The sequence below is a fragment of the Doryrhamphus excisus genome, chromosome 2 (genome assembly GCF_030265055.1).
Source record: "Doryrhamphus excisus isolate RoL2022-K1 chromosome 2, RoL_Dexc_1.0, whole genome shotgun sequence".
NCBI classification, from domain to species: Eukaryota; Metazoa; Chordata; class Actinopteri; order Syngnathiformes; family Syngnathidae; genus Doryrhamphus; species Doryrhamphus excisus.
The window spans coordinates 471,488-497,753 of NC_080467.1; the positions used below are offsets into that span (position 1 = coordinate 471,488).

The following is a 26,266-nucleotide window of genomic DNA, read 5'->3' on the forward strand; positions in this document are numbered from 1 at the left end:
TTTTACAAGATTAAACTAACGTGATAATTTTAGTCAGATAATGTTGAAATATTACTAAATCGTTTTTTTAAGTCATTAAATAATGACAAACAAACAAAACAAAATTAAGTTGTAATTTATGGAAAATTAGGCTGGAGAAAAGTTATAAAATTATGGAAATATAGTCAAAATATTAACAGAAAAAAACTACAATTTTACAAGATTAAACTAAAATGTGATAATTTTAGTCAGATAATGTTGAAATATTACTAAATCGTTTTTTTAAGTCATTAAATAATGACAAACAAACAAAACAAAATTAAGTAGTAATTTATGGAAAATTAGGCTGGGGAAAAGTTACAATATTATGGAAATATAGTCAAAATATTAACAGAAAAAAAAACTAAAATTTTACAAGATTAAACTAATATTATGTGATAATTTTAGTCAGATATTGTTGAAATATTATTAAATAGGTTTTTTAAAAGTCATTAAATAATGACAAACAAACAAAACAAAATTAAGTTGTAATTTATGGAAAATTAGGCTGGAGAAAAGTTATAAAATTATGGAAATATAGTCAAAATATTAACAGAAAAAAACTACAATTTTACAAGATTCAACTAACATGTGATAATTTTAGTCAGATAATGTTGAAATATTACTAAATCGTTTTTTTAAGTCATTAAATAATGACAAACAAACAAAACAAAATTAAGTAGTAATTTATGGAAAATTAGGTTTGGGAAAAGTTATAATATTATGGAAATAAAGTCAAAATATTAACAGAAAAAAACTACAATTTTACAAGATTCAACTAACATGTGATAATTTTAGTCAGATAATGTTGAAATATTACTAAATCTTTTTTAAGTCATTAAATAATGACAAACAAACAAAACAAAATTAAGTTGCAATTTATGGAAAATTAGGCTGGGGAAAAGTTATAATATTATGGAAATAAAGTCGAAATATTAACAGAAGAAAAACTAAAATTTTACAAGATTAAACTAATATTATGTGATAATTTTAGCCAGACAGTGTTGAAATATTACTAAATCGTTTTTTTAAGTCATTAAATAATGACAAACAAACAAAACAAAATTAAGTTGTAATTTATGGAAAATTAGGCTGGGGAAAAGTTATAATATTATGGAAATATAGTCAAAATATTAACAGAAAAAAACTACAATTTTACAAGATTAAACTAACATGTGATAATTTTAGTCAGATAATGTTGAAATATTACTAAATCGTTTTTTTAAGTCATTAAATAATGACAAACAAACAAAAACAAAATTAAGTAGTAATTTATGGAAAATTAGGCTGGGGAAAAGTTATAATATTATGGAAATATAGTCAAAATATTAACAGAAAAAAACTACAATTTTACAAGATTAAACTAACGTGATAATTTTAGTCAGATAATGTTGAAATATTACTAAATCGTTTTTTTAAGTCATTAAATAATGACAAACAAACAAAAACAAAATTAAGTAGTAATTTATGGAAAATTAGGCTGGGGAAAAGTTATAATATTATGGAAATAAAGTCAAAATATTAACAGAAAAAAACTACAATTTTACAAGATTCAACTAACATGTGATAATTTTAGTCAGATAATGTTGAAATATTACTAAATCGTTTTTTTAAGTCATTAAATAATGACAAACAAACAATACAAAATTAAGTAGTAATTTATGGAAAATTAGGCTGGGGAAAAGTTATAATATTATGGAAATGAAGTCAAAATATTATGGGAAAACAGTCATAATATTCCAAAAAGAAATTTTACAAATACTCCTGAAAAAGAAAGGTGAAATATTTGTAAAATTTAAAAAAATAACTAAAAACTAGTTGTTAAACTGAAATGAATTCAACAGTTCCAGGTGTATTACTGTATGTACTGTAAGCTATTGTTATTGTTATTGTCGGTTGAATATAGCTTTGTTTAAAAGCCTGCAACACTTTAATTCTCCTTTACTTCAACTATTTTTTTCTTCCCCTTTAGCACCTCCTCTTCTTTTATCCCCATAGCAACCTGGACAAAAGCATGTCTCAAACTAGTTTAGGCAGGCCAGGTATCATATGTCCTCCCGCCCGCCTTGTGTGCTGGAATGAGGGAGTGTCACTTGCTGTCTGAATGACGTGTTGATACCATCATGGCGTCATTCACAGTCACCCCGACGAGGGTACTTTACTGGGGAGGACCAACCGGGGAGATGCAGTCATGATATGTAACAAGTTTATTCACTTAGAAAATGCTCCAAAAAAAAACCACTTCCGCACTTCTTTCACTTCAACAGTGCAGCCACTCTGCTGCTTTAAGGAGGCTGTTAGTTCCGTCCTGGCTACTCAGTAACTACAAAGCACATTACCGTCCAATTCCTCTTTTACAGCACAGCAGGTGGACAACTTATTGTTATGCAGGACGGTTGTTCACCAGCAACACCGGGCGACAACAACCCTATTGGGAACACCCCCAAGGGGACATAAATAGGGAAAACCAGACTTGGATACCAGACTTTAGATGCTCATCTGCATCCAGTCAACTTTGGCCTGCATGAATCTACACCAGGGGTGTCCAAACTTTTTCCACCACTTACTAAAATATGAAAGAAATTGAAGGTCATTATGTAAAAAAAAAATGCATCTCATATTTGTGATATATGTGAAAAAGTGTATTGGTCGTATGAACTTTTTTTCTTATTTTTTTTATTTTTTTACAATTTTCCAAATATTTAATTGTTTTTATTTTTTCTCGTAATATTTTGACTTCATTTCCATAATATGTTGACTTTATTCCCATTATATAATAACTTTTCCTTAACCCAAATTAAAAAATATATATTTTCTCATATTGTATTACAACTTACAATAATATAATATAATATCAGTAATATTTCAACTCTATGCCACTAAAACATTATTTTTCCTCATAAAATTTAAAATAAAAAGTTTATTCACATAAAATTGCAACTTTTTTCTCTTAATATTTTAACTTTATTCTTATAAAATTGCATTTTTCGGCTGTCTATATTTCAGCTTTCTAATGATAAATTTCCTTCTCGTAATTATGACTTTATTCCGAAAATATTTTGACTTCATTCTCATAATATGTTGACTTTATTCCCATTATATATAACTTTTCCTCAATCTAAATAAAAAAAAAAGCTTTTCTCATACTGTATTACAACTTCAATCATATCAGTAATATTTCAACTCTATGCCACTAAAACATTATTTTTCCTCATAAAATTACAAATTTACTCTCATAAAATTGTGACTTTTTTCTCTTATATTTTAACTTTATTCTTATAAAATTGCATTTGTTCATTTTTTTTTTACTTACTTTTTTTTTACTTACTTTTTACTAGATTTTTTCATGCTCCACTGTTGTTGTTTTAAAAAAAAAAGTTTTATTGTTAAATAACATTTTTAGAATGTGCTGTGGCCAACCATTTTGGACACCCCTGAAGTATACAGAATGTGTTTGGAAGTTCCTACACCTTCGACCATCCGTCCCCCCGTCGACCATCCTAATGAACTGCATCTTGGCATGATGCAGTCGTTCAACAAGACTGGAAACTACAAACACGATAACCAACCGTGTACATTATTATCTCTATAATAAATTTAGTTTAAAACATTCTCAGTTCCGTAGATATTTTGGACTGCAACGTTTTTTTCCCAAACAGCCTCTGTACTCAAAGCCCAGCAGACAGCAGCGATGAATGAAATTTCGAACATTAGCTGGGTCAATCAGTAAACAGCGTCGTGTTGACTTTTGTGTTCAGTCCACACACTCGACTGCGACACCCATAAGGAAGACAAAAGTGCTGTTTCACCTTTGGACCCATAAAATGTCTTTCAAGCGGTTAAAATGTGAGGACGGCTACGCCCAGACATTGTGTGACATGCTCGGGTGCCCCCTGCGGTGAGGGCAGAGACGCGACCTGTTCTGTAAACCCGGAGATCAGCTGTCACAACAAGGTGGGGGTTTTGCTGGGACGTCCCAGTGCTGGCGGGGACTTGCTTCTCAGCTCTTTGCACTTCAGGCTGACGGGCTGGGCCACCATCAGAGCCGGCGCAGAGAGGTGATGCGCGGCGGCCTTCTGCTGATGAGCGCTGTTGATGTAGCTCGAGATGAGGAGGGTGAGCTCTCTGATCTGTGCGTGAAACACAACGGGACTCACCTTTCACACTGCATGGAGACTGGCTACTGACTGGCCAGCACGGCCGAGACCAATGAAAAAAGGCCGCCCTCTCGTTCCGTGTGGAAGTGGTACGATTTTGCCTTTGTCCTTCTTGAAATGTTCAAATGTTATCCACTAACCTTGGAGACGTCCATAGCAAACGTATGCTTCTCTGAGGTTTTGTCTTTGTCCGTGTTGTTGCTGTTCTGGTCCACCACCAGCATGAAGTCGTGTTTGCAGCCCCCAAATGTCATCACGCTTTTGTAGGGGTGAGTCACCAGTAGTTTCTGAAAACAAAAATAGCGCTTTGAATGATCATGACTCACCGATTAAAGTGTTTAAAAATATTAACATGCTAATGTTACCATGCTAGCAATGCTAATATACTAGTAGCATGCTAACACCTACCATAATAGCCTTAGGTGTCTATGCAAGACAATACCTGAGAAAGTGGCTAAAATGCTAACATGCTAATGTTTGCATTGGCATGCTAAATGTTAACATGCTAACATTTAATATGATGACAAGAAGGGTCTGTGTAAGTTTACACCGATGAAAGTCTCTAAAAATGTTTATATGCTAATGTTACCATGCTAGCAATGCTAATATACTAGTAGCATGCTAACAACTACCATAATAGCCTTAGGTGTCTATGCAAGACAATACCCGAGAAAGTGGCTAAAATGCTAACATGCTAATGTTTGCATTGGCATGCTAAATGTTAACATGCTAACATTTAATATGATGACACGAATTGTCTGTAAGTTTACACCGATGAAAGTGTTTAAAAATGTTAACATACTAATGTTACCATGCTAGTAATGCTAATATATTTGTAGCATGCTAACACCTACCATAATAACCTTAGGTGTCTATGGAAGATAATACCTGAGAAAGTGGCTAAAATGCTAACATGCTAATGTTTGCATTGGCATGCTAAATGTTAACATGCTAACATTTAGTATGATGACACAAAGTGTCTTTGTATGTTTACACCGATGAAAGTGTTTAAAAATGCTACCATGCTAATGTTACCATGCTAGCAATGCTAATATACTAGTAGCATGCTAACACCTACCATAATAACCTTAGGTGTCTATGGAAGATAATACCTGAAAATGTGGCTAAAATGCTAACATGCTAATGTTTGCATTGGCATGCTAAATGTTAACATGCTAACATTTAGTATGATGACACAAAGTGTCTGTGTATGTTTACACCGATGAAAGTGTTTAAAAATGCTACCGTGCTAATGTTACCATGCTAGCAATGCTAATATATTAGTAGCATGCTAACACCTACCATAATAGCCTTAGGTGTCTATGGAAGATAATACCTGAGAAAGTGGCTAAAATGCTAACATGCTAATGTTTGCATTGGCATGCTAAATGTTAACATGCTAACATTTAATATGAGGACACAAAGTGTCTGTGTAAGTTTACACCGATGAACGTGTTTAAATGCTAACATGTTAGCATGAAAACTGTTAACATGCTAAAATCCGGCATGATGACACTACGTGTCTATGCAAGTTTATGCCTATGAAAACAATGCTAACATTAGCATTATGCAATGCTAACATACTAAATATTAGCATGCTAGCATAATAATGCTTAGTTATGATGGAAGTTTATACCTAGGTATAATGGCAATATTCACACAATTAGTGCAGCATATCAGGCGAAGGAATGAACTTGCTTTTGGATAATTGGAAAAAAAGCTCACAATAGAGTTGTGCTCCAGAATGCTGATGCCATCTTCATTAACTGCCAGCCAAACATGTGCCGCCGCCTCTGGAGAGGCTGTGATGGCCTGAAAACACAAAACAAAAATCATAAACTCATGAAGACTCCTATTATCACTAAACTTACCTACTGGGTGAATACAAATACATGGCATTCAGAAGACGCATTCAAGGTTGTGTAGTATTCTACAATGGCCACTATGTGTCAGTAATGTCACCGTGATGTTCAGTGAGACAAAACCAGCACCAGATATCCAGCAACTTTGCACCAGATTATTATCTCACGGGTCACTGTTGTGGCCGTAACCGATGCCAAGCTACAAATTAACTCTTATCCCCTGACATCACATCCTGTCCGCACCACAATCAAGTCCCCTAACACAAGAACACATTTTCAACAACGCGCACTAGCTGAAATCTTAATTATGGCTTAAATTTTCTCCTAGTATGTTCATTCATTCATTCATTTTCTACCGCTTTTTCCTCACGAGGGTCGCGGGGGGTGCTGGAGCCTATCCCAGCGGGGTACACCCTGGACTGGTCACCAGCCAATCACAGGGCACACATAGACAAACAACCATTCACACTCACATTCATACCTATGGACAATTTGGAGTCGCCAATTAACCTAGCATGTTTTTGGAATGTGGGAGTACCCGGAGAAAACCCACGCATGCACGGGGAGAACATGCAAACTCCACACAGAGATGCCCGAGGGTGGAATTGAACCCTGGTCTCCTAGCTGTGAGGTCTGTGCGCTAACCCCTAGACCACCGTGCCGCCTTCTCCTAGTATGTCTACAGTAAAAACAATAGCTTTTCTTATACTATATTACAATTTCAATAATATCATTAATATTTCAACTCTATGCCACTGAAACATAATTTTTCCAAATTTTTTCTCATAAAATTGCGACTTTTTTCCTCTTCATATTTTAACTTTATTTTTTATAAAATTGCACTTTTTATTTCGGCTGTCTATATTTCAGCTTTCTAATGATAAATTTCCTTCTCGTAATTATGACTTTATTCCTAAAATATTTTGACTTTATTCTCATAACATATTGTCCTTTCTTGATATATATATATATATTCTTACTGTATGTCTACAGTATTGCATAATAATAGTGACTATGGCGGTGTTATTTCATGTCTACAGGGCTCTAATAATTAAAAAAAATATATATTTAGAAGTTTTTCTGTAGTCTAACTATGATAATATTCCTACTTTGTGGAAATTCACGTATCACGGTCGGGTCTGCAACCAATTATGAGTGATAAACTAAGCATTCATGTATACTGTATATAACTGAACACCTTATTTGTCTTATTGGGTTATTTTTTTCAGGAGCATTTTAAACATCCGGAGGTTGCTTTGCTGTACTGCATGCTAAAAATGTGATGACAAAACACCGAAAAAAACGACAAGAATTTCAAATGGTTGGGATTTACACTATGAACTATAAATGAGTGAATAGCAGGAGTATGTAAACGTCCCTCCTTGTTGACTTCCGGGATGACCACATACACGTTTTGCATGCAAAAACACAGCAAAAAAGCCAGCGACAAAATAAATGTGAAAAAGCAGCCATGAAATGTCAAATATCCCTTTTTCTTCTCTCATACTCTCTGTCCCCTGAAATTGCTTTTCAAATTCTAATGCTTTCATTTTGAATCAAACGATTCAAACATCATTCATTTTCGCCATATTTCAGTCCCACTCACCTCTGCTTCAAATAACTTGGCTCCAAAAAAAGGCCACTTCTTAGCAACAGTCAGGTAAATCCTCACGCACTCAGAGGAACTTCGACCTCTGAGCGAGGCCCAGCGGGCAGGGAGACGCTGGAGTAATTGTCTGGAAGCAAAATCAAAGATTTCAAACTTACTTGTACTAAAAAAAAATGCAATAATTATTCATAAATGTGTATTTTGGTACCTAAGATTGTCCTCAGATGTGATCCGGCGGTACTGTTTGGGGTAGAATCTGTCCAGAACCTGTTTCAAGGTCTGGTTGGACTTAGTTTGAAGTGGTCCAGGAGTCAAGAAGGGGCGTTCAAAATCCCCAAACTCAACCTGAAAAATTAAAAATATAATATAATATAACTGAAAGTGTTAAGCGAACGGTTAGAACCGTGAAGGTGTTTTCAGACCTGGGCGAGTAAGGCGGCCATTTCCAGAGCCAGTTCTTTGTTGACGGGGAAGTGTCCCGCTACGATGGCCTCATTGGTCTGATAGGCCAGCAGCAACCTTTCCCTCTCGGATTCTCCCCTCACCTGGCTGGAGAAGTACAGCCTGGAAAAGTCAAGATCGTATCTTAAGGGGTTTGAATCCTGGATATGGTGGTTTACTTGAGTGGGATTTGAGGGTCAGAGGAAATGAACACGATTGAATTCAAGAAATAACTCTTAGCAGGGTGAGGTGATCTTGCTGCCACATTGTGTCTTTGGCAACAATCTGAACAACAATCCTTTATCATTTATATGAATTTTGAACTGTTTTGTGTATGTAAATGTATAATTGTTAAACTATAACAATATGTTTTGTGGGCGGCACGGCGGTCTAGTGGTTAGCGCGCAGACCTCACAGCTAGGAGACCAGGGTTCAATTCCACCCTCGGCCATCTCTGTGTGGAGTTTGCATGTTCTCCCCGTGCATGCGTGGGTTTTCTCCGGGTACTCCGGTTTCCTTCCACATTCCAAAAACATGCTAGGTTAATTAGCGACTCCAAATTGTCCATAGGTATGAATGTGAGTGTGAATGGTTGTTTGTCTATATGTGCCCTGTGATTGGCTGGTGACCCGAAGACAGCTGGGATAGGCTCCAGCGACCCTTGTGAGGATAAGCGGTAGAAAAGGAATGAATAAATGAGCTTTTATTGCAAATGTTGATCTGAAATTGGAGTCACAAGTCTGATTTAGTCACAGATTTTTGCCATTTTGCCCGGCAAGCATGGCTCTACTGTAACATGATTGTTGAGTTTGCATGTTCTCCCCGTGCATGCGTGGGGTTAATTGGCGACTCCAAATTGTCCAGAGGTATGAATGTGAGTGTGAATGGTTGTTTGTCTATATGTGCCCTCTGATTGGCTGGCCACCAGTCCAGGGTGTACCCCGCCTCTCGCCCAAAGACAGCTGGGATAGGCTCCAGCGACCCTCGTGACCCTCGTGAGGATAAGCAGTAGAAAATGAATGAATATATTTGTGTCACAAACCCGCACGGAGATGCCCAAGCGGGGAATCGAACCCGCGTCTCCTAGCTGTGTGGCCTACACGCTAACCATAAGTACTACTAGACTGCTTTTTTTACCTGTTCTTGTAGGTGAGGCGGACTGTTCTGGTATTTTCTGACTTGCCAGAGTGCTGCTCTTTCGATGCTTGCTCCCATTTGGAGATAATATCACAAATCTGCAGGGAAGAGACATGCAGACAAACGAAAACGTTAACTCGAAGACAAACTGTGTGTAAATCCATGCAGGCACACGGGCAGCTTGCAAATTCTCACGCGCACACATGACACAAACAACAGAAGCATTCCCTGCCAATGATCAGAAACGCACCTTGATGCTTCCCTGATGAAGGCAATGTTCCAGTTCTCGTCCAGTCGGGTCATCGGTGTACAGGCTGAAACCAGACAGTCCGGTTTTCCTCATGCCGGTGTCCTGGTTGAGACGACACTGGAACTCATCCACGGTGGTCGATGCATCAAAGCTCACCACCTACGGAAAGACATTTTAGAGCTGTAGTTGTTCATATTAATTGCAGATTAGTTACGCATATACACATTGAATTTATTATAACAAATAGGTGATATGGTGGATAGGGTGCTGGAGCCTATCCCAGCTGTCTTTGGGCGATAGGCGGGGTACACCCTGGACTGGTGGCCAGCCAATACCCGGAGAAAACCCCACACATGCACGGGGAGAACAAGCAAACTCCACACAGAGATGGCCGAGGGTGGAATCGAACCTTGGTCTCCTAGCTGTGAGGTCTGCGTGCTCACCACTCGCCCGCCGTGCCACCCTGAGCAATTCATATACCAATAAAAAAAAAATCATTTTGAAAAACACTCCCTCTGCAAGCTTCATGTTTTCGCTCAATTTTGGATCAACATTTGCAATAAAAGCAACTGTTGCATTCATTCATTCATTTTCTGCCGCTTTTCCTCACAAGGGTCGCGGGGGTGCTGGAGCCTATCCCAGCTGTCTTTGGGCAAGAGGCGGGGTACACCCTGGACTGGTGGCCAGCCAATACCCGGAGAAAACCCCACGCATGCACGGGGAGAACAAGCAAACTCCACACAGAGATGGCCGAGGGTGGAATCGAACCTTGGTCTCCTAGCTGTGAGGTCTGCGTGCTCACCACTCGCCCGCGGTGCCACCCTGAGCAATTCATATACCAATAAAAAAAAATCATTTTGAAAAACACTCCCTCTGCAAGCTTCATGTTTTCGCTCAATTTTGGATCAACATTTGCAATAAAAGCAACTGTTTCAAATACGTTCATTTCTTGATTTTATTATTAGAGCCCTTTAGACATGAAATAATAACCCTATAGTCACCTTTACACTTGCATTGCGCAATATAGTAGATATAATAACAGAAAATAAGACATGTTGACAGAGTGGTTAGTGCACAGACCTCGCAGCTAGGAGACCAGGGTTCAATTCCCTCATGCATGCGTGGGTTTTCTCTCGGGTTTTTCCTCCCACATTCCAAAAACATGCTAGGTTAATTAGCGACTTCAAATTGGTTGGAATGGTTGTTTGTCTATATGTGCCCTGTGATTGGCTGGCCACCAGTCCAGGCTGTGCCCCGCCTCTCGACACGTAGACTCCCACATGTTAGCATTGGGAGAGTTCCTAGTGGTTGTTCCTTTTCTACTTCCATGATTGATGAACGGATGGAAGCGGTGTTGCGGTGTAGCCACTCACAGCGCATAACTATGGTGCATTCAAGGCCCACAGTGAAGCATTAAGACATAAACACGTAAAAATGATGGGCTTTGTAACAGTGTTATATATATGTTGTACATAGATAGATAGATAGATAGATAGATAGATAGATAGATAGATAGATAGATAGATAGATAGATAGATAGATAGATAGATACATACATAGATAGATAGATAGATAGATAGATAGATAGATAGATAGATAGATAGATAGATAGATAGATAGATAGATAGATAGATAGATAGATAGATAGATAGATAGATAGATAGATAGATAGATAGATAGATAGACTCCCTTTATTGTCATTGCACAAAAACACAGTAGTGAAATTGCCAACGAAATGTCGTTGCCTGGCTCCCATATAAAAACAGACACAAAAGAAGATAAGTAATAATAAATAATAATAATAATAATAATAATAATAATGTGGAGAATAAATAGATAGAATAGACACCAAATATGAACAACATAATGTAAAGTGCAGCGTGAACAGTAAATTGCCCAAATAATTTAAATAATTTAAATAAATAATAATAATTATTATTATTGATTTTGTTTTGCTTACAATGTAAATTTTAATTTAGAATGTGATTTTTTTTATTTATTTATTTAACTTAAACTAAATATATGAATGGCATTAGGCCAACTAAAACTAAATATATGAATGGCATTATAATAATAACATATTACCAGTATTATATTTAAACACACTATCAAGCGAACATGACTTAAATAAGTTTGCATAAGGTCTGCCAGAAGTCTTCATATCTATTTAATAACTGCCTGCATGGCATCTGACGGCGACATGACCCGCTGTGTTCCTAATCGTTACCTGATAGGTGTTGTTGAGGAAGTGAACAGGCACACTGAAGGGCAGGGAATGGTGGTAGGGATTCCTGAGAAGTATGGACAGGATCTCCATACGGGAGGGTCTGGCCTGCCTCTCGCCTTTCTGCTGGGTGCGCTCCATTGAACGTTGGCAGTAGATGGCGTATTTACCCACCTCGGTCCTGTGGACACAATTGGAAGCAGTGATTTGCTTGGCCTAATGCCATTCATATATTTAGTTTTAGTTGGCCTAACGCCATTCATATATTTAGTTTAAGTTAAATAAATAAATAAAAAAAAATCACATTCTAAATTTAAATTTACATTGTAAGCAAAACAAAATCAATAATAGTATTAATCACGCTACAAGGTACAATATACTGAATCAGTAGAAGATAAAACTACAGTTATTTTAGCTGGTAGGGCTCCATTACCGGAAAAACAAATGGGATTAAAATTCATGCAGAGCAACCAGCGTGACAAGTACTTCATTTTGAATTACATTTGTATGAAGTCGACACACAGAAACAAGAATTATTCAAAATAATGCTTTTTTTCTTCCACAAACTGAATTGCAAAATGCTATGTCACTATTACAAATGTATTATGTGTATATTTTATTATTATATCATTTATGTCAAAGTGCATTTTCATTGTCCAGACTTGTCTATTAAGCATGTCAAACTGCCAAATATGATGCCAAAATGTGTCAGTCGACATAATCAGGAAATTATGTTTCAAATTTGATTACATTTTGGTCAAAACTTGTGTCGATGAACAATGAATGATAAAACATTGACTATTAAAGAACATGTAAACGACCCCCCTTTTTTTTGACTCCATTGGGTCGGTTAAGTTGGGTGATGTAGTTGTCTGGACCGCATGTGAAAAGCTACTTGAACCATCTAAAGCAGGGGTGGGCAAACTACGGCCCGGGGGCCACATCCGGCCCGCCAAGTGTTTCAATATGGCCCGCCTGTTTTTTCCAAATATTTCATTTGAACTCAACATACAACCTGGCATCCACTTTTTGATGGTTGAGGTAGCTGCTTTATCAATTTCGTTATTTGATGTGGTCTGTTACAAAATGCTCCTGTAAAAAGGGACACAAGCACATAATAATAATACTAATAATACTAATAATACTAATAATACTAATAATACTAATAATAATAATAATAATAATAATAATAATAATAATAATGTTGTCAATAATGATAATAATACTACTATTATATTAATATTGTTGTTAATAATATTAATATAATAATGGTAGTAATATTACAAAATACTCCTGGAAAAAGGAGCACAAGCCCAATAATAGTAATACAAATAATGATAATAATACTACTATTATATTAATATTGTTGTTAATAATATTAATATAATAATGGTAGTAATATTATTATTATAACAAAATAATAATAATAATATAATAACATTACTATAACTAATAATAATAATAATTCTAATAAAAATAACAATAATAATAATAATAATAATACATTGAGAAACACACTTTACATCAAATAAATGATTTCAAAGTGCACATATAGCAGATTGCATGACACTTTTACATGTAAAATATGTGTAAAAATATAGGTGTAAAAATGGACTGTTATGTGTAAAATACTACATAATCCCCCCCGTCAATTTTGTTAAATTAATGCGGCCCGCGAGTCAAAAAGTTTGCCCATCCCTGATCTAAAGGTTGTCTCGGTTTGACTTAAATACTTTGGAAGGAACTGGCGGGCCAGAAGCAAATGCTTAGCGGGCTGGATTTGGTCTCCAGGCCGTATTTTGCCCACCCCCGGTGTACTGTATGTAGATGACTGTAGTGCTACTGTGGAGGGGGTGGAACTGTCACCTGGACTCTCCGTGTCTTTTAAGATGAGATTGGAGCAGCCAGAGGAAAGGATGCTGAGGCAGAAATAGTCCAACACACAAGGCTAAAAACTGCCAACCCTAAGAAGTCACACAGAAACATCAGACATCAGTACAAGACTGGTAATGCGTCACCAATGAAAGCATCCATTCATTGCTAAACAGCGCCCTCTGTTGGTGGCTGTGGTGTAGTTCATGATCAAGCATGTTCACCTGCAGTGGTCCCGGCTGGCCGGGCGGTTGTCTCTGTCGGGTCTGTTTGATAAGTTGGCAGAAGAACTCGTTTTGAAGCTCCGGGTGGGTCAGACACACTTGCAGGGCGCTCTGAGCCAGAGATACGTGATAGTCGATGGCTGGGGAATCGATAGCCGCGTTGATGAACAGCTGACAAGTCTGAGCAGGCAACAATGCACAACGATGAGCCAATTCAAGAAACAATACAAGCAGTTGATGTTTGCTAAATACAAGGATGAAGAGTCTTGAACCAGTCATGATGTGCTATATATATCACTATATTGACACTTACTATGGTACCCATTATGGCATTGGATGGTTATATCACCTCGAACTTCGGTACGTGACAAAAATAAAAAAATGTAAAAAATGTTTAAAAACTAAAAAATAAATTAATAAAAAATAATAAAATAAATTAATAAATAAAATAAATTTGCTAAATACAAGGATGAAGAGTCTTGAACCAGTCATGATGTGCTATATATATCACTATATTGACACTTACTATGGTACCCATTATGGCATTGGATGGTCAAATCACCTCCTACTTTGGTATGTGACAAAAAATTAAAATTAAAATTAAAATTAAAATTAAAATTAAAATTAAAATTAAAATTAAAATTAAAATTAAAATTAAAATTAAAATTAAAATTAAAATTAAAATTAAAATTAAAATTAAAATTAAAATTAAAATTAAAATTAAAATTAAAATTAATTAGTTTATATATATAATTAATTAAATAATAGTAATAATTATTAAATAATTTAAATTATTATTTAATTAAAAATTTTAATTAAAATTAATTAATTAAAAATATATAATTAATTAAAAAAATTATTTACAAAATTAAAAAAACTTAAATTACCTTAGAAAGGCAGGAAGTGAACAAATGTAACAGTTACTGATTGTAAAAGTACTAATTGGAGGGGTAGGATTTAATAAGCTTTGCTTCTTCCTACTCCTTTTGGACATGTGGAACTGATTATGTGATGCATTCAATTGTAATCTGATACATGTTCAAATGAAATAAAACCATTACCATTACCATTACCAAGTCCAAATGCCAAAGAATGTATCAAACACATCAAGTGTGATTTTTAGTTTGAGAAGAGTTGGATTTTGGAGTTTGGATCTGCTTAGTCAAACACCAATCTGTGTTTTTTTTTAATGAAAACAAAGTGATTGCTAAGAAAATCTTGTAATATATTGTAATGGACTTTCCTGCACCTTAAAAAGTTTGACAGCCTCAGTTTGCAGGGCCTGTGAAGGCAGCGTGGTGAGAGGAGACGATAGAGCCTCTTTGCTGAAAGACAACGTTGGGCGTCTCCACATGGGTGAGCCTGAAAATGGAAAAAGGATCGTTTTCAAAACAAATGAATTAACAGATAGCAAAAAAGACAAGTCTCAGAAATTCATAAAATGCAACCACAGAAACAAAAAGCGAAATCTTGTTTAGCAAAATCACATGTTTAAAAAAAGAATATATTTATTAATTATTATTGTTATTATTATTAAATTATTATATTTATTATTATTTTAGAATCTATTTATTTATTTTTTATAAATTTATTTTTTATTTATATCTATTTATTTATTTAAAAATACATGTTATGTATTTTTTCCCTTAGTGATGCATTTGCAAGAATAGAAATGGCTAACAGAGTAAGTTAGCCATAACAAACTAGTCTGCAGAACCAAGACCCCAAACAAAGCAGTCCAGACAGTCGAGACGTGTGATATACTTTCATACATGTATGAACTGAGTCTTTCAAACCAAAATATATGAAACACTTACTCGGATCTCCATCCAGTTGAAAAAGTTTCCCCACCAATTGTTCAAACTCAGTGCCGACTTTCCCCATCATGGTTGCTGCTGCGACGCACAGATGGTAAAACCACGAGGCCTGGACAAGACCCAGACTTTTGTCAAGTTCTGGAAGTGTAGTCCTATCCAGTAGGGCTGTAACTAACAATTATTTTCTAATAATAGGCCGTAGACAGAATCAATATGTACCTAACACAAACATTTAGTGGTTTCACAGAAAGGGGAAAAATATTGACTAAGGAAATGTACAAAATATTCATATTTCAGAGGCTGAAATCTGAGAATATTTGCATTTTTAAATCCAAAACAATTAACCGGATACCAAAAGAGTTGTTGATGAACTGGATAACGGATTCATCATCAATTGTTGCAGCATAAACAGACTTATGTACCTTCTCATGGCGGGACTCAATGAGCAAATAAGTCGGTTCTTGATCCTGCGTGTGGATGGCGATGGTAAAGGACGCTTCCTGTAAGCCGCCCCCGCATGCTTTCAGGTCATCGTCTGAGTCCTGAGACCTGTCTACTTCCTCCACCCGGGCATCCCAAAGCTTAATCTGACCAAGTGGAAACTGAAAACATATATACAAAAAACAGTAAATCAATAAGGACTAGAAAGGTTCAATCAGGGTTTAATTCTGCCGATACCGATAATCCATGAGTGAATCGGATGGTACCGATACATACATTATAAATGTTAAATGTACTACTGGCTATATTAGGGGTCGCCAAGGTTTTTTTGCCCCTCCTGCATAGTGTCTGCATGCTCCTAAATCCGTATCGAGGCGGTACTCATCCCCAAATTTTACCCACACTTACAAGTACAGCAGCCTTGGACGGGGGGGCCTTATATCGCAAGCCTTGGAAGTGTGATCGGCGGAGGGGATTGCTATTATAAAGCAAGATTAGTATCAGTGAAAAAACACGGTATCGATATCGATTCCATGAAAAGTTGAAGCCGTAATATCTTGTATATATATATATCATATATTGTATTATCTTGTATATATCTTGTTAAATTGTCTTTTTTACTCTACTTTTATATACTTTTTTTTCTAAACTTGACTACTGCACTGAAAGGAGAAGCTCTCCAATCTCGTTGTACATCTTGTATACATTCCATTCCATAATAGCTGCAAAAGGTGGACCGCCATCATATCGAACCCGATGTGTTACGAATGGGATGGCACTTAAGTTCATATGTGAGCAAATACTTTTGGTGGTATAGTGTACAAGCGCAAAGAGTCGAGAGATCACTTCGATAGCCTAAATGTAAATACTCGATATTGTGGACCAGAGTGGCCGCAATGCATTGTAGCATGCTAGGTTGTTGTAATACTGTAAATCGTACCTTGTCTTCTTGGCTGCGAAAGTAGTACAGGGTCTTGCCAATCAGGGCGCACCAAACCCGTTTAGAGTAGCCGTGTTTTACCTGCCATTTTGAAAAAAGAAATTGTTCCGACAGTGAGAAGTAACACAAGAAAAACCAAACGTATAACTTCATGTACAGTAAAATTGCATATCGGGAAAGAGTCAGACCGACAGTGTAACCTTGATAAGCTGTCCCTTCATGGTGGGACGTATATCCGGCTGAGTGAAGAGCGGACTTGCGGCTTTCACCCTCAGCACACTCTGCAGCACTCTAAGCCACTCCTCCAGCAAGTTGGGTGAGTCTGCTTTGAGGTAGTACACTCGCTTTCCTGTTACTATCTACACACAACAATACAAAGGAGAAAGCAGTTTTACTTGATTGTCTCAATGAATACATCAAATATAGTCAATGACTAAAATGTCATAAGAATACCTGGAGAACTTGTTTTCCTTCCCCACGTGCAATGTTACTGGTGGCGTTGACCTCAATCTGACCTTGAGGTTTCCTGATCACATCGCTCTACGGAAACATAAATAGGAGCTTGTAGAAATTCAAATCGTTGAGAACAGTCACATATTTCTCATATAATAATGCATTCCAGGGCTGCACGGTGGATGAGTGGTTAGCGCGCAGACCTCACAGCTAGGAGACCCGGGTTCAATCCCACCCTCGGGCCATCTCTGTGTGGAGTTTGCATGTTCTCCCTGTGCATGTGTGGGGTTTTTCCGGGAACTCCGGTTTCTTCCCACGATCAGATTTCCTAACCATCAGATCCAGGCGTCCTTGCTTATGCAGCTCAACAATCCCACCGTGTGCAAAGAGAGAAAGCTCTTTCACCTTTGCCGTCAAAAGATCATGACCTGACCGAAAATGACATTGAGTCCATATTTTTCTCCTAGATTTCAGCTTAGACTTTTCATCAGCTGATGAACAGCCTATTTCACTCTATTGCTTAGACCGAAAAAACGCCATAGCATTTCAGTATGTGGAATCAAACTATGGAATGGATTGAGTGAGGAAGTCAAACAATGCAAAAAATTTAAAAATAATTTAAAAAATAATTTAAAAATAATTTAAAAATATTTAAAAATAAATTAAAAATAATTTTACGCTATATTTAAAAATAATTTAAAAATAATTACAAATTAAAAATAAAAAAATAACAAAAAAAACCTTAAACTATATTAGGAAAGTAAACAAATGTAACAGTAAAAGTACCAGATGGAGGGGTAGGATTTAATAAGCTTTGCTTCTTCCTACTCCTTTTGGACATGTGGAACTGGGAACTGATTATGGGATGCACTCAATTGTAATCTGATGCATGTTCAAATGAAATAAAACCATTACCATTACCATTACCATTACCATTACCATTACCATTACCATTACCATTACCATTACCATTACCATTACCATTACCATTTTGAAACTCTACCTAGAACCTCTTTAAGATCCAACAACTGCACAATCTTGCAATTTTTCACATGTTGTTAACATTTCTATCAGGAGCATATAATATATAGTATACTGGCGCTGTAAAAAAAAAAAGCTGTAAAAATACAATATTCAAAATCTACGTACGTATGTGGAAGTGTTAGACGTGATGTGACAAACTCACTGGGGATTTATAGTAAAGCAGCTCTCCGTCTTTCAAGACGAACCAGCGCCTCTTCCAGGTTTTCTTCCAGGTCTTCACCATTTTCAGCAGGTAGCCTGATTTCTCCATTGATTCCTAAAACAATGTGTATAATGTGTATAATGAACATATCTAATATTGGTAATGTGTGTTTGAAATACAAATACGTACATTCTTGCTGTTGTCTCGAGCAGAAGAGCAAGTTTTGGGAAGTTTCTGTTCCGGTTCAGAGCACTCGGTGTCAGTGGAATAAGCATCAGGTGGGATGGCGTAGTCGCTCTCTGATGTCATGGAAGACATGGACACCGCTGCAGGCAAAAAGGTCAACATATTACGAACCACATTTCAGTCATGGAATTCAGAAAATACAGTTTTTAAATTATAGTTTGTGAGTCGTCCTTTGACTTTGACTTTGGCTGGCGACCATTCCAGGTTGTAATCTACCTTTTGCCCAAAACCAGCTAGGATAGGCTCCAGGTCTCCGTCACCCTGATGGATGGATGGATGTATAGAAAGTGCTTCCATACAGTAAATGGATGGAACCTTCTTGTAAAAACCTGGATAGGACGTTTCCATAAAATCAAGCTGGATAACAGCTGAATATGACAAAAATCCACGGTACAAAAATCAGTGTACAGTGGAAAATCTGTACATTCATGGCACTGCAAACTCATAGTAACAAATTATTATTATTTTTGTACATAATACTTTTTTTCCATGTTTATGTCTATACTTTAGTTCGTCGAGGTTGAGATTTCAACAGAGTTTTTTTTTTAGTCAAGGTTGAGAATTCACACTTTGTTTGATGGCCCTTGAATGCACCATTGTTGTTAGTTGTGAGACGCAAAAGTGACTCCGTTTATCGTTCATTATTGGTGAGTATCTCTACACTTTTATTATATTTATTGCAGGCTGCACGGAGTGGTTAGCGCGCAGACCTCACATCTAGGAGAGCTGGGTTCAATTCCACCCTCTGCCAAAACATGCTAGGTTAATTGGCGACTCCAAATTGTCCATAGGTATGAATGTGAGTGTGAATGGTTGTTTGTCTATATGTGCGCTGTGATTGGCTGGTGACCTGAAGACAGCTAGGATAGGCTCCAGTGACCCTTGTGAGGATAAGTAGTAGAAAATGAATGAGCTTTTATTGCAAATGTTGATCTGAAATTGGAGTCACAAGTCTGAATTAGTCACAGATTTTTGCCATTTTGCCCGGAAGGCATGGTTCTACCGTAACATGATTGTTGATGCATTTGCGTCTGACTGTTGAGATTGAAATTTACATAAACTTTTTGGATTAGTACCTCTTTTTAGAGAACGTGGACTGCCTGGGATGCTGTCCTTGTGGGACCCGGAGGAGTTGTGGGAGCTGCATAAGGAACCATCCTCTTCTCCTGAACTGGACGACTCGTCTGAGCTGGATGACTCGTCGGAGAACGGACTGCTGCTCAGCAGAGTGGCTTTCTGCAGAGACACGTTGAAACCATAACAACATTGAAACCATAACAACATTGAAACCATATCAACAGGCCTTAAAAGTGTTGTACTTACCCCCTTCAGAGTAGTGTACACTGGTGCGGTCATGTTTTTATAAACGAGGGACGTGTAAATTACGAAGGCGGGATAGGAAGATTGCAGCGAGGGGTCTGCAACACACGGTCTACATAAGTCATCATCTGAGTTTGACTTTGTCGTCATGACAATCTCACACTTTACCTTTGCTAGCCGAGTCAGCGCAGGACGTCTCGGAGAGCCTGATTCCTGATTTAGCCACTGCATAGATGCGACTCTCCTATAGAGACGCAAGCATGTTAGTGTACGTAAACTGTCCACAACATTAGTATGTTGTATGTATAAGTATTAGTATGCTGGAGCCTATCCCAGCTGTCTTCAGGCGAGAGGCGGGGTACACCCTGGACTGGTGGCCAGCCAATCACAGGGCACATATAGACAAACAACCATTCACACTCACATTCATACCTATGGACAATTTGGAGTGGCTAATTAACCTAGCATGTTTTTGGAATGTGGGAGGAAACCGGAGTACCCGGAGAAAACCCACGCATGCACGGAGGGAGAACATGCAAACTCCACACAGAGATGGCCGTGGGTGGAATTGAACCCTGGTCTCCTAGCTGTGAGGTCTGCGCGCAAACACTCGCCGCAGTGCCTACCGGAGTCAGTGTGAGTGGCATTTTGCGGCAAGCCGGACTGGATCAGAACCGGAGCCGCAATGGATTCAGTGTGAACCCGGGGTAATATTTGTATTTTTGTTGTATTTTTTTAATTAATGTTTATACTTGAAAATACTCAATTCAGGCCCAAAAAAATCACAAAATGTCATTAATTTTCTACCGCTTATCCTCACGAGGGTCGCGGGGGTGCTGGAGCCTATCCCAGCAAACAACCATTCACACTCACATTCATACCTATGGACAATTTGGAGTCGCCAATTAACCTAGCATGTTTTTGGAATGTGGGAGGAAACCGGAGTACTGCACAGGGAGAACATGCAAACCCCACACAGAGATGGCCGAGGGTGGAATTAAACCCTGGTCTCCTAGCTGTGAGGTCTGCGCGCTAACCACTCGAGCACCGTGCAGCCTCAAAAAATTTCCTGAAATATAAATATTTTTTGTTATTATTTATTCATTCATTTTCTACCACTTATCCTCATGAGAGAAATCGTAATAAAGTCACAAAAGTGGTAAAGGATTACTGTTCATACGACAGGCAAAACCGCAATATATGCTGAAACTTCATGCTATTGGAAGTTTGCATTAGATGCGTAATGACAGAATACAAAGTTGTGGTTGTTTTTATCGTTCGGCATCTACCCAGGAGAGGTCGCCACAGCAAAGCAATTTCATGACGATTTGTCTCGGTTTTTACCGGCGCATTTAAAAACTAGAAATATGCATACTTACCCAGGAGGGGAGTCTGTGTAACGGGGGTGTAGGAGGTGAACTGCGACTGTCTGGGGTTATTTCTAGACAACCATCAGAAGGGACGGGTGCGGCCTGTATGGAAAGCATTGTGGGTTTGGCACGAGAGCCGGGGCGGATCTGCGGGGGCGGATCCTTGCCCGTTTCCATGCTAACCTCCGCCCCTTGGTCAAGGTTTGTTTCCTGTGGCCGGGGGGAGCGCAGCATGCTGAGGGCGTTGCGTGTTTGTCCGTGCGCTGCCTCTGTGCTGACCGGGGGTTGGCTCAGGTGCTTTTTGGCCATGGCTACATGCACCAAACCCACACCCGTTGGGGTCCGGAGTCGGGGTTGCTTGGGTGATGCTGGGTTGTCTCTAAAGTCCTGGGGTGGGTTGGGTCGTTTAGGAGTGAGAGCTGGTGTGACGCCGGGGCTGGGGGTCTTCGGTTCGCTGGATGAGGACGACGAGTCAAGGGTCTGTGACTGGAATCGCTGGTTGAGTTCCTCAGAGGTGCAGTCCTCCCTCGTTTTATCCCCATCCGAGGGGCCCACTCGCTGCATGTCGTCGTCAAACACAGAGCTGCTGTCGTCTGAGGCGGTCAGGTAGGCCTCGCTCCCAACGCGACTTGACTCCAGTACAGCGGCTCCGCCTTCTTCTCGGACCTCGCAGCTTCCTTCTTCCTCAGCACTGGAGAGCACGGAGGAAACACTACCAGTCTCAGGCCCACTTGCTGCAAGATCTAATGTGTTACTCTGATGAGTCTCTTCTGGGGAAACCAGGAGTCTATTTTGATTTGGTCTCTGGGTTTCAGCACCAGACGACGAGGAGGTTCTCTGCTTACTTCTTACTTTTTCTGTCAAAAAAACAAGAACATCTGACTTGTTGACGGCACATTTTCTTTGAAAATAGGCAACTTTTCCCTGCAGAAAACACAACTCCATCACGCTAACTGCTAAATATGTGCTAATTCAAGTTAAATGTACAGCAGGGGTGTCCAAACTTTTTCCACATGCTGAAAAATCAAAAGATGGAGGGTCTACTTTTACATTTTCTAAACCAATCCATGGAGATATGCAGAGAGGTTTTTTATATTTAAAGAAAAAAAAACAGCCTGCATGTCTGCTTTGTGTTATTAGTGACAAATATTATTATTCATATTAAAGTTTTTTTCCTTACATTACACCTTTTCTTTGTTCTTGTAGTATTAGGTCTTTATTTTCATATATTGGCTTCATTATTGTAACATTATAACTTTTACCCAATCTAATTTTCCTAAAATTACAAATATATTATTTGTTTTATTTGCTATTTCTTTTCATTTTGCGACTTTTTTTTCCCTTTAAAGGGGACCTATAATGCCTTTTCCACTTTTCTAACCTATAAATGTAGTTAGAATGTTTCATAAAATTTGTAAGTAAGTAGCTTTATTTCTATAATGCGGGAATGCAAATGCATTCATTATTATTTCAAGGTCACTTTTAGAAACCAGGTCGCAGTAACTACCCTCAATGCCTTAAGGAATAATCCTTAATATAATGCAAAAGCATTTTAATGAATTTTATGCTTGACTGATTGTTTTAATTATTTATTTTATTTTAATTTTAAAAAATCCTATTTATTTATTCTTAATGTAATTGATATATGAATGATGCACTGACTGTTGGGCACTTTTGTTAAGTTCCGTTGTACTTGTTACAATGACAATAAAGGACTATTCTATTCTAATATATATATACATATATATTTATATATAAACTATGGAAAAAGAGCACATATTGAGCATTCCTACCCGTGTTGATCCTTCCTTCAGTCTCTCCCTGGGCGCTGAGGCTCCTCTGGGAAGGTGAAGGTCCCGTTAAGACCTGAGGACTTTTCCCTCGAACCTGAAAGCAGCCAAATGTCAGACTGCTGACACGCTGGGCTTCACCTGGTCTGCACAAAACAGCTCGTCCACCTGAGTACTTCAGCTCAAATTCTGGAAGAAAAAAAACAGACAATTACAGGAACCTTTTACGTGAGTAATCACTGAAATAAGTAAGTACAGTACAGTACTAATTTATAGGAAAATTTATAGGAATACGCCAATCAAAAGCAATTTCGGTTTCAGACTTACCTTGTATTTTATTCTCCAGCTGCCTAATCTGAGCTTCCTGTTGCTTATTGGTTTCTCGTAATGCAGCGTTCTCCACCTCAAACTGAAGAACAAACACATTTTAGGTGGAGGTCGTTGGCGATTGAAGTCTTTCCCTTCCGCTTCAAACTGCACGAACACATTTTTCTCCACCTCTGACAACTTGAGCATCACCCATTCCTTGATCTTGGCTGCTTTCTCCTCCACTGTCTTGGCATCTTGTAGCCTCGACTGTTTCTTTGGCGTGGAAACAAAGCAAAGGTCACGGAGGTGCAGTACAAACATCAGCCATTGTTCTTTTAAAAAGGAAGACGATGATACCTGTTCTTCCAACTGCTGCTCAAGCTGAGCGATAACGCCTTCCTTCTCCTGCACTAAAGCCTGGAGCTCCTGGCAGCGCTGAAATAAAAGCTTCTCGGAGTTTTCCGACAGACCATCCGGAGCCTTCAGCTTCTCCTCCATCCACTGTAACTGGAATTGTGCACATGTAAACGTGTACGGTAAGAGCTTTATAACGCAACATACATAAGTCTGATGACTTACCTGCTGCTGAGCAGTAAACGCTCGTTTTTCTGAATCAATCACCTGCGTCTCCAGTTGTTGAATCTGCAAACACACCAAAACATGGACTACTGCTGTGACTTTGCTTCCAATACACACACACACACACACGTCTATCTTTCTAAAACCAAAGGGCACTCGACACTCCCCCCGTGCCCTCATAGCACATGGATGTGCCCAGTCTGGTTCATTGAGGAGAACACCGCTTAAGATAAGGTCACTGCATCATAAACAACAAGCAATGAACCAAATATGGCAATTCATTCATTCATAAAAAAACTGGGGCTGTCAAATGATTTAAATTTTTTTTAAATCAGATTAATCACAGATTAATTTTTTACACATTAATCATGATTAATCACCATTAACAACTTATGATTTATGCCCATTTTACGGTATTTGATGAATAGAAAGATAAATTATGATATATATTAGTATGTATTAAGAGCTCCAAATGAACCGACTATGCCAGGGGTCAGCAACCCGCGGCTCCAGAGCCGCATGTGGCTCTCCAGCCTCTTTGTTGCGGCTCCCTTTGCAATGCTTTAATATTTTTTAGCACCCGTGTGGTGAAAATGCACGTCTTTGTTATGAGTTTACAAAAATCCAACTTTGTGTGAGACCATGAATGCATCCTGACTGAGTTCTGACTGGTGACTGAATGAGCAGACAGGATGCTATCCAGTTCTCTCTGACAGGTTAACATGAAGGGAAATGAGTAATACTTTGAGTTATTTGAGTTATTAATTATTATTAATGAGTTATTTGACGATTCTAAAAATTAAATTAGAGCTCATTTAAAAACAAAAGTTTATCTCCAGTACTAGCAAGAGTACTCCAACTCGTCTTTTTTTTTCCCTCCAATGTTGTTTTAAACATACAACGTTTTGCGGCTCCAGGCTATTTTTCTTTAGTGGGCAAGTGGGTGAAATGGCTCTTTTCATAGTAAAGGTTGCCGACCCCTGGACTATGCCAATCAAGCTAAAAGCTAGCACACCAATCTATTTGTCAAATACTAGTCTACTAGTAGTAGAATATTTGAATCCCACTTTAAACTGTGTTATTATGAGCAATGAGGGATTGTGCTCACAGACATCCCATAGTTTAAGGTAAATGTAAATGTCATCATTTCAGCGGCGTGCTTGCTGGTGCGCAGGCGTTAATTACGCTAAAAACGTAATTAATGAAATAAATTAGTTACCGCCGTATTTTTGACAACCCTAAAAAAAATATAGATATTGTCTTTTCAACATCTCAACTTCTCTGAAAATAATCTTGCAAATTTGCTTTTCTTAGTATTATGACTTTATTCTTATAATATTTTGAATTTATTCCCATCATATTAGGACTTTTGCACAACCCAATGTCAACTTTATTTTGTTTTGTTTGTTTAACAAAATATTTTTTTTCTTTCATAATTCAACTCTATGCTAATAAAAATGACATTATTTTTTCATATAATATTATGGGTTCATTTTTTTCTTGTAATTCTGACTTTATTTTCCGAGAATAGAGTCATAGGTATGCTGGAGCCTATCCCAGCTGACTTCGGGTGAGAAATGGGGTACACCCTGGACTGGTCACCAACCAATTGCAGGGCCCAGAAAGTCGTGATTAATCCATTATCCAATTAATTGACAACTATTTTGGTGTTTGATGATTATTTTCCTTTGTCATCCATGAAAGCATACCTATTATCTTTGTGGTTTAGTTAAAGCAAGACATTGAAATACATAGGTGCTGAATTATGCTCTGTCTAGGGCTGAATTACTCAATTAATCAAAACTCAAGCTTCCGATTAATCCACTAAAAATAATTGTTAGTTGCAGTCAGAATAAAAAGTGAAGAAAATGCTACATCTAACCTTGAAAACCTTCATCTTTGACCAATTGTCTGAAGGTATTTGCTACCGCTTGTCTTCATCAATCATTTTGGTCAAGAGGAGGGGACAAGGACTGGGCGCCAGTCAATCACAGGGCACATGTAGACAAAGAACCATTCGG

General features: G+C 37.8%; 1 protein-coding gene across 1 annotated transcript in view; it reads right to left on the reverse strand.

Moving 5' to 3' along the window:
* Nucleotides 1-1,504: 1,504 nt before the first annotated feature.
* Nucleotides 1,505-26,266, reverse strand: part of plekhh2 (pleckstrin homology domain containing, family H (with MyTH4 domain) member 2) — a 34,380-nt gene continuing 9,618 nt past the window's right edge. The window contains exons 3-30 of the mRNA XM_058064453.1: nt 24,246-24,308; nt 24,024-24,173; nt 23,856-23,939; nt 23,685-23,766; nt 23,361-23,546; nt 21,577-22,424; nt 20,366-20,441; nt 20,201-20,295; nt 19,954-20,113; nt 18,821-18,957; nt 18,632-18,745; nt 17,446-17,532; nt 17,193-17,351; nt 16,993-17,073; nt 16,034-16,213; nt 15,612-15,720; nt 15,044-15,156; nt 13,795-13,974; nt 13,565-13,662; nt 11,702-11,879; nt 9,475-9,633; nt 9,225-9,322; nt 8,069-8,210; nt 7,855-7,991; nt 7,644-7,773; nt 5,901-5,987; nt 4,316-4,462; nt 1,505-4,148 (exon numbers count right to left, since the gene is read on the reverse strand). Coding sequence (XP_057920436.1) covers nt 3,963-4,148; nt 4,316-4,462; nt 5,901-5,987; nt 7,644-7,773; nt 7,855-7,991; nt 8,069-8,210; nt 9,225-9,322; nt 9,475-9,633; nt 11,702-11,879; nt 13,565-13,662; nt 13,795-13,974; nt 15,044-15,156; nt 15,612-15,720; nt 16,034-16,213; nt 16,993-17,073; nt 17,193-17,351; nt 17,446-17,532; nt 18,632-18,745; nt 18,821-18,957; nt 19,954-20,113; nt 20,201-20,295; nt 20,366-20,441; nt 21,577-22,424; nt 23,361-23,546; nt 23,685-23,766; nt 23,856-23,939; nt 24,024-24,173; nt 24,246-24,308 — 4,266 coding nt within the window. The 3' untranslated portion in view covers nt 1,505-3,962. The remainder of the gene's footprint in view (nt 4,149-4,315; nt 4,463-5,900; nt 5,988-7,643; nt 7,774-7,854; nt 7,992-8,068; nt 8,211-9,224; nt 9,323-9,474; nt 9,634-11,701; nt 11,880-13,564; nt 13,663-13,794; nt 13,975-15,043; nt 15,157-15,611; nt 15,721-16,033; nt 16,214-16,992; nt 17,074-17,192; nt 17,352-17,445; nt 17,533-18,631; nt 18,746-18,820; nt 18,958-19,953; nt 20,114-20,200; nt 20,296-20,365; nt 20,442-21,576; nt 22,425-23,360; nt 23,547-23,684; nt 23,767-23,855; nt 23,940-24,023; nt 24,174-24,245; nt 24,309-26,266) is intronic.